This window comes from Sitophilus oryzae, unplaced genomic scaffold (genome assembly GCF_002938485.1).
Source record: "Sitophilus oryzae breed Bouriz unplaced genomic scaffold, Soryzae_2.0 scaffold_1586_pilon_pilon, whole genome shotgun sequence".
Classification (NCBI taxonomy): domain Eukaryota; kingdom Metazoa; phylum Arthropoda; class Insecta; order Coleoptera; family Curculionidae; genus Sitophilus; species Sitophilus oryzae.
In genome coordinates, this window is record NW_022146265.1 from 417,260 (window position 1) to 430,395 (window position 13,136).

At 31.5% G+C, this 13,136-nt stretch overlaps 1 protein-coding gene across 5 annotated transcripts in view; it reads left to right on the forward strand.

Moving 5' to 3' along the window:
• LOC115879743 (fatty-acid amide hydrolase 2-B-like) overlaps window positions 1-13,136 on the forward strand; it is a 56,109-nt gene that overhangs the window by 18,734 nt on the left and 24,239 nt on the right. For 4 of the 5 annotated variants that reach the window (XM_030896717.1, XM_030896719.1, XM_030896716.1 and 1 more), the window contains exon 3: window positions 12,096-12,353. In XM_030896717.1, the coding sequence (XP_030752577.1) occupies window positions 12,096-12,353 (258 nt within the window). Of the gene's footprint in view, window positions 1-11,952; window positions 12,039-12,095; window positions 12,354-13,136 lie in introns of those variants that run through there. The other variant, XM_030896720.1, reaches the window with a different exon arrangement.

The following is a 13,136-nucleotide window of genomic DNA, read 5'->3' on the forward strand; positions in this document are numbered from 1 at the left end:
AAAAAAATACTCTATGTCGGAGAAAATTTCAATATCAGTAGTCATCAATAATTAGGTAATCTAGTTAGTATTACCCTAATCTGCGGCTATTCGGCCCGACGGAAAATCCAAATGTCATCTTTCATAATATAGAAATACACCAAGAAATTTACGACTACGATTTTAGTTTATTTGAGTAAAGTTAGTTAATTTTGACTAATAATAACAATTGTAACTAATTATTAAACTACTTGTTAAAAATAAGTAATAAATATGTTTGTTTTGTCACGGCAACTATGCGTAATTCTATTAAAAATTAGGGTAAAAATAGAAAAAATTGGAATAAGTCGCAAACTATTAAAAATAGGTATATGACATACTTAATAAAAGTTGAAGAGCTTTGCAAAATCTATCAGAAAAAATGAAAATATATAGGGTGTACCATTTAAAAAATTTGAGATTTTTTAATTTTAAGTAGTTGAAATTCATAAATATATTTTAAACACCCTGTAGCATTTAACTAAAATATCTTAACATATATCTTCTTTTTAATCTCTATAGAACTTTTATAGTAACTATACACCCTGTAGCATTTAACTAAAATATCTTAACATATATCTTCTTTTTAATCTCTATACCAAAAATCTTTCATACCAAATTTTGGTATTCCAACTTCAGAAACAATGGTACAACTGACAATTTTTTACCAAATTGCAATTTAACAATTGTATAAACAAATTTAAATATTTCAAAAACCATTAATTTTAGGTATATAACATTATATATAAAAAAGTTATAGAATTTCACGCAGAATCTAAAAATAAAATAAAAAATTGGGTGTTGCATTTAAAAAAACATATGTTATATCCGCTACACATTTTTGAAGGACCCTGTATACTCTACAATAATTTTAAAATGTGTATCTTAACATTCCCTATAACTTTTGTATTTAACATTTTTTTGTAAACCTCGAAACAAATGAGATAATGGACTTTACTCTATCGTTGACTCACCCTGTATACCTAATATAGAATTTTTTTAAGTCGAAAATATATTAGAATAATTTATTAACAGTTATCTATAAACTATCTTAATAATTTTACAAATTGTCTATAAACAATTTAAGGCAATAACCTTTCTTTAGTTAGCGGAACTAATTTATTTGTTGCTGTTTAAAATTAAGTTAAGGTCAATGATTAATAAATGAAAATAGACAATAACAGTGTTGTCATAACAAAAAAAAATCAAAATATTTATTACTTTAATATGGTTAAATTACCGTCGCGTCTATCAGACAATTGACGAAAGAAAGAATCCTGTTAGACGGTTTTACGTATTTATCAACTTGAATACCGGCGGTTGTTGCTATATACAGGATGTCAAAAAAATACTGTATCTAACTTCGGTGGATGATTCTGCAGATAAAAATTAAATAAAAAGTTCCTTAAATATATGCCTAAAAGGCTATCCGAAGAAGTGACAACCGTCGAAACCATCGGATGACGGTATGATATTTCTATATTTTTTGTATAAACTAACAATACCGCCGGCGCCGGCGGTTGTTTAGCCAGTGCGTTTTATTTATCTTGTTACTTACTCCTTACTCTATATAAATTTTACAGGGTGAGTCAACGATAGAGTAAAGTCCATTATCTCATTTGTTTCGAGGTTTACAAAAAAATATTAAATATAAAAGTTATAGAGATGGTTCAGATACACATTTTAAAATTATTATACAGTATACAGGGTGCTTCAAAAAAGTGTGGCGAATATAACATATATGTTTTTTTAAATGCAACACCCTATTTTTTATTTTATTTTTAGATTCTGCGTAAAATTCCATAACTTTTTTATATATAATGTTATATACCTATAATTAATAGTTTTTGTTATATTTAAATTTGTTTAAACAAATGTTAGATTGCAGTGGGTTAAAAAATTGTCAATGATGGCATTGATTCTGAAGTTGGACAACTAAAATTTGGTAGGAGAATTTTATAGAGATATAGAAAAAGACCTATGTAAAGATATTTTAGTTAGATGTTACAGGGTGTTCAAAATATATTTAGGAATTTCAACTACTTAAAATTAAGGAATTTAATTTTTTTTAAATGGTACACCCTATATATTATCATTTTTTCTCATAGATTTTACCAAACTCTTCAACTTTTATTAAGAATGTCATATACCTATTTTTATTACTTTGCGATTTATTCCAATTTTTTCTATTTTTACCCATATTTGTAATACAATTGGGCTATAACATCATAGTTACCATGACAAAAAGTAATAATTATCACAATTTCATGTCTGTTAAGCAAGTTAAGAACAAATTTTGAATTTTAGTTTAATTTGTTGTAATAAGTATAAATGGTAGAGATAATAGTTACAGATTTTCTTGAAATGAATTAGTCAATGTGATTGATATACACGGACAACTTAGAAAACCACCATATATAGTACTGAACCAAAAAATTGGTTCAGTACTATATATTATATAGTACTTTGCTAACTACTATAAGGATAGATGTATATTATCTAGAAAACATCTTCAGTGTGTAATGGGACGGTTTCGCGGCAGTAGTAATATTGGCTTTACCAAATGAATTATAAACCATAATTACTACGAGAAAAAACTTTACTGTATGTCGAAGAAAATTCATATATCAGTAATCTTCAGCAATTAGGTAATCTAGTATTACCCTAATCTGTGGCTATTCTCACCGACACAAAGTCCCAAGGGTCATCTTTCATAATATAGAAATACACCAAGAAATTCACTACTGCAATTTAGTTTATTTGAGTAAAGTTAATTAATTTTAACTAATACCAGCAGTTGTAACTAATTATGAAGCTACTTGTTAAAGGTAAGTAATAAATAGTTTTGTTTTGTCATGGCAACTATGATTTTTTAGGGTAATTGTATTGAAAATATGGGTAAAAATAGGGTGTCCTAATAATATATAGGGTGTCCCATTTAAAAAAATTGAGATTTTTTAATTTTAAGTAGTTGCATAAATTCATAAATATATTTTGAACACCCTGTATCATTTAACTAAAATATCTTTACATATATCTTTTTTTTATCTATATAAAACTCTCCTACCAAATTTTAGTACACCAACTTCAGAAACAATGGCACCACTGACAATTTTTTACCACACTGCAATTTAACATTTGTTTAAATAAATTGAAATATTACAAAAACTATTAATTTTAGGTATATAACATTATATATAAAAAAGTTATGAAATTTTACGCAGAATCTAAAAATAGAATAAAAAATAGGGTGTTGCATTTAAAAAAACATACGTTATAGCCGCCACAGTTTTTTGAAGCACCTTGTATACTCTATAATAATTTTAAAATGTGTATCTTAACCATCCCTATAACTTTTATATTAAACATTTTTTTGTAAACCTTGAAACAAATGAGGTAATGGACTTTACTCTATCGTTGACTCACCCTGTACATTAAAGTGTGATTGCGCTTTACTTTATGTACATATTAAATTATTATTAATAATTTTTTATTGCAAATAATCAAATATCACATTAATACCTATAAAAAGAGAATTTTTAATTACTAATAATTCTGAATAATACCTATTTAATTACATAGCAATATTTATTTTAGTTAAATGAAAGACGGCAATATTCGAAATATTTAGTTTATGTGGGACTTTCCTATCCATAAGAAAAAAGAAAAAAATATTTCAAAATATAACTACATTTTATGGTTCTGACGTGTTTGTAGTTCGCTCTCTTTACTAACGACTGTCATTTTATGACTGTAACAAGAGGACTTTGTTTTTGAGATGTAAATAAAAGCCCCATATGTTATCATGAATTGAGAGAAACAGAATTAATCTTGTATTTTAACATTTTGGCTATAAGCCTAGGCTAGCTCTGTTAAATTAAATTAAATGTTACCGTCAGCACATTTACAATGCCTCCTGTGTGACACCGATTGCTCGTCTCTACCAGTTAGGAATTGCACTGCATCAAAGTGCACTCCAATCCCTCATCGGGCAGGATGAAACAGGTGCCGAAGTACGCCGCGGGAAACCTTGCTAAACGTATGTATTTCTTAACGAACACTTTGCTTATGTAGGTATGAACTTAACCTATATAGTAGCTACTGTAATTTAGACTGTAGTTAATACCGTACCGAAAACATATCTAACCAAAGGAATCAAAACACGCTGTAATATGTACCCAGCTTTAAGGCACATGTACCCAGCTTTAAGGCACAAAGATCGCCTTGCCCGATGAGGGATTGGAGTGCATTTGGCTGCAGTGCAATTCCTAAATGGTAGAAACGAGCAATTGGTGTCACATAGGAGGCATTGTAAATGTGCTTACCGTCAATACCCAATCTCTTGATATTATCACAGATTAGGTATCCTATAAGTATACAGATAAAAATCTTGTCCCTAATTCGTGGTACGAAAATTGTTTTTTATGATGATGTGCAAACGAGTCAAATTTCCTGTGCGCAAAAATAAACTGGCGTAAAATAACAATAAACAGCGTAATAGAGAGATATCGCTAAACCGAATAGCGTGCACGGACGTTAATAAGGCCAGGTGTTATTTCCTTTACGTGAGATGGTATTAACTCTCTTCATTTATAGTTATCGGATCGGAAAGAATTCTGATCGCGTCGCGTCCGCTATTTAAACTTAACCTAACTTTCAATTTAAAACTTTGAAATTGTTTTGTTTACTAGGTATTTTAAAACTAAAGGGCTAAAGTGCTTATTTCCAGTGCTTTGTTGTTCAACGTCTGCCAATGGGTTTAGCACAACAAGCAACAAATTCTCTTAGAAGGGCTAAGTCGTCATCTGCTGTAAACCTAAGACTCTTTATATGTTCTTTAGTATTGGAAGAGGTGGAATCCATATTTTGGGCCATATTTATTTAATTAAAACTAATCCCCCAGCTCAAGGGCGTAGATAAGGGGGGGGGGTACTGGGGGACAGTACCCCCCCTGACGCTTGACGAGATACGAGAATTGAAATAGTCATTGACTATGAAAGGATTTTTTTAAATTAAAATCCGACATAAGAACACTTTGTATGCTTTTAGTTATGTTGATTTATCGTTTATAATATGTTCTACCTAATTAAAAGCACACAAAGTGTTCTTATTGGCCAGTACAGATTAGTGGGATTAACTCTAATCAATATCCATAAAGATATTGAAATAAATGTTGATGCTGTTATTGATAGGTTTTCCAAACAGCGTACTAGAAAACTTGATTTTGTTTTGTAGTTTTATTTATAGTTTATAGTTTTTATAGTTTTTTTTATAGTTTATAGAAAATTAACTAATAAACGTCGTTGTTTCATTTTTGTTTATGTTATTTACAAATCTATATTTTAATTTTTGTGTTATGTTTTTATATCTTTTTGAAGACAAAAAAATCGCCGTCGTTTTAATTCGACAAAAAAATTCCGACGGTGATTTTTTTTGCGACTTAATCATAGTACCACCCCCATAGCATACACCTATCTACGCCCCTGCCCCAGCTACTTAAATATCAAATTACCTAATAAAACTAAAGCAATAATTCAAAACAATTTAAACATAACCTAAAATAAAAGATCTCGCCGGCCGGCTCCGGTTGTCAAATACCCGCACATGCCCATTTAAGCAATTTTTAAACGTTATCAGAGGTTATTTAGAAAGAGCGCTTGGTGTAATTGATCAGCAAATTACGTCAGGCGGTAACGTTATTAGCGGGTGTTGTGTTGACTCGCGCATATCGTAACCATGATAAGGTACGCGTAAATACTGGATTACGCTATTCGGTTTTCCGATATCTCTCTAATAACTGTGCCGGACAGGCGCTGTGCACAATTTTAGAGGCCATAAGTGGGCGTGCTATGTGCGCCTAACTAGTACCCGATTCCGAAAATAGGAACCACGAAAAACATTAAAGAAAAAACAAAGATTATAATCTGTATAATCTGTGATATTATAAACTGTTAAAGGTGAATGAGCACTGAACTGATACCGGCCGGCCGAGTTAACTAAGAGCTATCGACGATTTTCAGTTTAAAATAGAAATAAATGCGCGCACTGAATCAGACCGGTCCGGCCAGCAAAGGCGACTGCGACCATCGTTAATATAGACGGCGTCCACTAAAAACATACCTCTGTATATTTATGATTGTATTTTGTATTTGACTAAGAGTGGGTCCCAGGTGGGACCCTCCACTGCGGCCGCGAGGGCCTATTCTGGCTCAGTTTCTACAAGCTCTTTAATAGAAAAAGAGCATTAAAGTTAACCCTCAAGACCCAGCCTTTTAACATAGGCCGTTATATCCGAGGGTGATATGTCTTCTAGGTCTGATAGGTCTAGCGTGGGTTTACCAAACACCTCAAACCTGGTCCTACCCCCAGCGGGGCAGGTACTCATAACTTTTCGTTGCCTCAAGTGCTTTCAACGCGGCTTGACTATCCGAAAATATGCTTATTGTTTTCCCGGTGTATTGTTGTTCTACCAGCAGTTACACACAGGTTTCAATAGCATATAGCTCAGCTTGGAAAATTGTGGTGTTTTCCAAGACTGTGGTAGATCTCAGTCTTTGGACTGCTGCAATAAATTCCTGCGCCAGATCCTTCGCGTTTTTGGATCCGTCCGTGTACCAACATATTTCCGCAAGTCATAAGCCCTTTCTCGGCTTATCCCATTCGTCCCTATTCGGAAACAGGACGTTGTAGGTGCACGTCAAGAGTTGGATTGGTGGTGTGAGATCCGAGACCATTCCCAGAATCTCATCCGATTGTAGTTCGTCTACTAGTCAGTTTTGTATGAACATGATTGTTCCTTGGCTCTCTCGTGCCATATTTAGAAACCTGTATGTAGCCCATCTCGCCTCTCTCTCCAAAAGAATTTGAAGAGGAGGTAAGTCGAGTAGGGTTTCCATAGCTTTTGTCGGCGTAGAATGAAAGGCACCAGTCACCGCTAAGCATGCTTGTCGTTGTAATTTTGACAGTTTGTTCTTTGCCGTTGTTTGGTTGGCTTTCTGCCACCAGGCAACTATATATCTATGATAGTAGCTGCTAAAACCTTCGATAGCTTTACTTTGAATGTGGTAGACAATGATTCAGTATTGAAACTAAAATAATTTCGGACTTTCATTGTCTTTATTATTTAGTTAAAAAAAAGTGACAATCCATATGCACGTCACTGGCGAAAATGTCGACACTTTTTTAGCATTAAAATATGTCGTACTGATAGTAATATGTATATGGTAATATATTTGAAACTTACAAAATTTACCCTGAAAATTTCATTCGAATTTCTTCACACACGGGAGAAAATTATAATAAATCGAAAAATAGATGAATGCTTTAACCTCTTGTAGCTACGAAATTAAGCAGACTCGGACCTATGTTAATATGAAAAATAAATCTTATTTTTACGAGAGATGGCACATGTTTTTTGAAACACTCTGTATATTGGGGAGACAAAACGTCGTAAACGAACATAAAAACATACGCAAAGAGGTGAAAAAATGAAGTCGGGCATTGCAGAACATGTGTGGTCACCACAACATAAAATGGTTGGAAGCCCGGGTTGTCCACAAAAGGAACCTCATTGGAAAAAGCGCAAATTTAAAAAGAGGCCTTGTTCATATCTAGCAATAATCACATCTTTAGCAATCCATGTATGGAAATTTCAACAATATGGCAACCATTCATAAAACCTTCCACTCATAAATTCCCATTCCAGGTTACGGATGGAGTCTTCTAGGTTCTTCAGTTCCGCTTTAAGGTTGATTCTCACTATACCTTCCGTATCAGCTACCTTCCGTTTACAAAAAAATATTATATCATGTAATTGAATAGGACAATGCACACTATCCGTTCCGTTTCCCTTCCGCGTTCCATATTCTTTCCTTCCATACATTTTTTTGGTAGACGGACTGAAGCGTATCCGAAACAGTGTTGTCAAGTTCTTACATTTGTACCAGCTCTGTTAACATTTTGCTGATATTTATTTATTCTTTTACCTCTTAATTAAATCTATTACCTTTTTCAAAAGATATAAATTTTTAAAATAAAACTTTTGTAATGATATACATTGTACAATAAAAAGTATGGAACTGATACGGAATGGAAGCTTACGTATAGCGTCAATACAATAAAAAATACGGAACGGATATGGAATGGATCTGGAATGGAAACGGAAGGTATAGTGAGAATCAACCTTTAAGTTGATTTCCACTTGGGAAGCAGAACGGTTCTAGTCCAGTTAGTGGAATATGCGCTTCTTTTCTATTTAGATTGTTTGTTTTTTCATTGCCTTCTATTGCTTGGTGTGCTGGAACCCATTCAGAGTAAAAGGACTTTACTTTGTTTGCCTAAGTTGTCCTCTGTTGTCTGACAACCCTAGTAGAAACTCTGTCTGTTGAAAAAAAGCTCGAAAATCGCTTCTATAAAATGTCAATGGTCCAAAATCTGCTTTAAAAAATAAAATATTTATGTATTTTTCCAAAAATTTTGGTGACGCAAATGAAATCTTATGCCTATAATATTAATTAAAATATAGTCGCCTTCATCTGTTCATTGATCACTTTTATCCGTTTTAACATAAAAAACCTATTCTTGTTTTTTTTTTGGATAAACATAACGATGGAAAAAATACGTCAGTGGTTGAAATGAGTATAAAAATTAGCATATTAAAAATATACCTGTATGTAAATTATTTTTTTATAGTAATTTAATCATTTAATTTATTTTGTTCGCCTAAATACCTGCTTTTAAAGAAAAAGTTTTTTTTAGCTTTATACAGTGCGTTTCAAAAACATGTGCCATCTCTCGTCGGGAGATTCCTCACGTAAAAGATTTATTTTTAATATTAACATGGGTCCGATTCTGCTTTGTTTCGTAGATACAGGAGGTTAAAGTTCTATGGGTTAAAATCTTCATTTTTTTTTCATTTTATTATAATTTTCTTCCAAGTGCTTTTAACGATTCGAATGAAATTTGGAGGGTAAAAGCCAAGAGTTACTATGAGTCCTATATATTTTATTGCCAAAAAGTGTGGACAAATTCACCAGGGACGAGCATATGGGTTATCACTGGAATATTTTTCTAAAAAAATGTGTACGCGACTGACCTTTTTTCAGTTATTATTAAAAGGGTGTAGGCCATTTTTTGTGATGAAGATTAGAATCTTCTCACGACAGATGGCACATGTTTTTTGATACACCCTGTATATTTAGCAACAATCGCGTACTTGTAAAATTTACCTCGTTATTCAATATTAATAAATATTATGTAAAACTGTCTAATGGTGGTTTTTCTTTCTTTAATTGTCTATATTGCCGGCGGTAATTTAGCCATTTTGAAAATTAAAACCAGGAAAGTAAATAATGTTAATAATTTATATTTTTTTAACATGTCAGATAAAGTTTTCCAGCAATATATTTAAAAATATATACGGTTTCTTGGCCATTAAACATTATCGTAAAAATGTATTTACTTTTTAACAACCAGTTTTAAAAATAACGAGCAGTTAGTATTGCAGTGTTTTTATGTTAGGTGTCTTTTAATGGTTTAAAATTAAAATTTCGCCGGTATAACGGATTTACTTTTCAACTTTATTTGAGTTATTAATATACACATTTTTTATTACTGAGCTTAATAATAGTGGAAAATTTTAATTTCCGACACAAAAATAATAATCAAACGCTTCCTTAAAAGTGGCAGGCAATGTTTAATTTGACAAATCAGTTATACTGAACTTCCTTTATTTTTAAAAATTTCATTCGAATTTAAGGTTTCCATTTACATTCATCCAAAATCAAACGAAATTCTTGGTTAATTTTATGTAAAGACTGTTCAGCCATCGTTCACCGATACGTCATCACTATTTGTCAAATATGCGTTTTAGGATGTGTCTGAGATCAGTTCATATTGTTTAGCAAATTTTAAGTACGTTCCTATATTATTGATTGAGCGAGTTCCGTATTTTCGGCATTTATTCATTTTTTATTTAATTCTTCATCAGTTATGATCCTTTGAATTCCATTTCTTTGGACTGTTGAAATTTCTACTTCTAAAGCATCAGCAACTCGCTATATTATTTAAAAACGATATCGATTTGTATTGTTGTGGACCCGTACCGTGTGAACTCGGCCTTCGGCTTCAGGCGCCTGCTATGACTCATACGCCCACCGACGTTCGAAGAACGCCGCTAAGAATTTTCGAGATAAGTCTGGATTGTCTGTTTCTCTCATATATAAGCGATGCCCGAAACCTGAAGAAGATAGAGAGAAAATAACCGATCGACGCGTACAGTTACAATCGCCGCGCTAATTCAAAATAAATTGCTGCTGTAAATAATTAGATAAATTGTAAATAAGTTATAAATAGTTCTTTAAGTTTTCTTTTAATCGTTATTGTTTGTTAATTAGTGTTAAATAAATTGTGTTTAAATAAATTGTGACTTTCTATCCACACGGAACCGACGAAAAACGTAACAGTATTTTACATAGGAGAATTACACCTTTGCATTGTACTTACTTCATATACGGCGTCCAGGGTCAAGAGTGTTCTACCAGCGTCTCTTTCTCGAGAAAAATATTTTATAAGGTTAGCAATGAGCTCTTGTTCATTTTGGTTAAATCTTTGAGAATTTTTGCTATGAAAAAAAATCGAATTTTGTTCTGCAGCAACAATCAAATTTTAATTTTGACAATGATCGATGTCCGTTAATAAAATTGTAAGCTCAAATCAAATGATAATGACAACTACTAAAAAAAAAAATTTAACTTCATCGATGTTCGCCAATAAAATGATAAAAATGTCTATACCTATGTGGCGGATTCATCTCTCCAAAAAATCCTATATGGTTATTTCTCGCCACTGCACTGCAAGAAAATCTACAAAATAAAATAGTTATTTTTTGTAAACACTTATTCGAATGTTTCACAATTTGGAATTCCTAAAAAAAGGGTTCGTATGTTAAACATACGAACATCTTTTAAAACACAAAATACCAAAGTACACTTAGATCCATTTTATCGCATACTAAACCAATGAATACAGAACAACAAACAAAAAATGTGATATACCAAATACCATGTGAATGCGATAAATTTTACATTGGTGAAACATCTAGACCCTTAAATGTTAGAATTAAAGAACATAAAGATTATTTAAGAAAGGGAGATTTTCACAAATCTAAGATTTGTCAGAATTCATGAGACACAGGGCACAGAATAAATTTTAATAACGCCAGAATTATAATGAAAAAAGCGATATCCTCTAAAAGAAAAATAAAAGAGGCTTTTTTAATACAATCTAATAAAAATAAATGTATTGCTCATGCATCTGTAGATGTTAGTAATGTATGGCAATCGCTTCTTTGATTTTAGAACATAACATATATAAACATAACATACGTGAAATTTAAAAATAATCATACAGAAAGTTTGGGGCTTTTTTGTTTTTACCTTATTAAGTAATTGTTATCAGGTAGTTATTGTTAATTTTGAACTTAACTTGATATAATGTCATTTTAACAAAACGTCAACGGTTTCTTGTAGACGTATCTGTTTTAAAAAACTAAAGTGTTCTCGAATAGTTGAATTTAAATATTTTAAATAGTTTTTTTCTTTATTCATTGTATGTTTTTTGCTTCCGACGACGGAAAGAGATAAACTTTCGGAAACGTTAAGCAATTTTTTCTTTGTTAGGCAAATTTGTATAACTGTAAACATAACTTCTGACAAGTAGTTTCCGTTTGGGTTTAACGCAGAAGTGTTTACAAAAAATAACTATTTTATTTTGTAGATTTTCTTGCAGTGCATGGCGAAATATCCATATAGGATTTTTTTGGAGAAATAAAATTATAACCCCAAATCAAATGACAATGACAATTACTAAAAAAGAATATTATGCATTAATTTAGTAAATGCCGCAATGACGCCTAACCTATCTCTTTTATCTGGTTGGCATGTGATTGAGACTTGATTGAGAGAGTTCGACAATATGACGTGACGTTGAACGATGGCTGAACATTCTATATTTGTAACACTGTATATTTTCTGTATGTTTTGTAACTCTGTATATAACACTCTATGTTTTGTTTTCAGATGATTGCTGAAGAAAATGGATTCAGAAATACAAGCATTGATTCCTCAAATTCCAGTAAAAATGAATCAAAATTACAGGACGCCATCCATCGCACTTTAGGAATAAGTGTTTTTGGATTAATGCGAGCTTTAAATATAGCCTACGTACCGTTGTTTATATACCGATTGTTTGAGAAACGAGAAAAGTATATACCCATTTCTGATCCGATACTGAAGATACCAGCGTCCGAATTAACACAGAAAATAAGGAAAAAAGAGGTATAGATTGGAGATTAGGGTGAGCCAAAAAAACTAACCTATGGAATTTAAGGGTTAAAATGAACCTAATGAACCTAAAAATTTTAAAAGGTGTTGGTGCACATTCAAAGTTTTCTATTTAAATAACACATAAAAAATCTTTTTCCATTTAAAGTACCATAACTTTGAAACGGTTTACGATAAAAAATTTCCATCGCGGATTCTTGTATAGCATAAAATTTCCTAAAAAATCTTTCCGAGAGTATTTTTTTTCAATTCAATAATTATATATTTGAAAGCTTTGAAAAGTGAAAAAAAATCAAAATATGTAGTTTTAGTGTTTATTGATTAAACATTTTCATATTTAGCAAAAAAAAACTAAAATAAATTTTATGCTCTACAAGAATCCGCGATGTAAAAAAAATTATCGTAAACCATTTCAAAGTTATGGCACTTTTAATGGAAAAAGATTTTTTACGTGTTATTTAAATGAAAAACTTTGAATGTTCACCGACAACTTTTAAATTTGAGCTAAAAATCCTACCTTCCGGAGATATTTTTTTCTCGGTTATTAGGTTCATTTTAATCCATAAATTCCATAGGTTACTTTTTTTTTTGGCTCACCCTACTATAAACTATCAAATGAATCTAGATCATATTAATTACTGTAGTCAATCTAATTAAAGAAGACTTTTGCAGAAGGAAAATTTCTCGAGCTCGAGATATTATGCTAGTTATAGAGTTTTAATTATCTGCCTTAGACCGTAAATTATCTTTTACTTTGCGGAATCAGTTTTATAACTC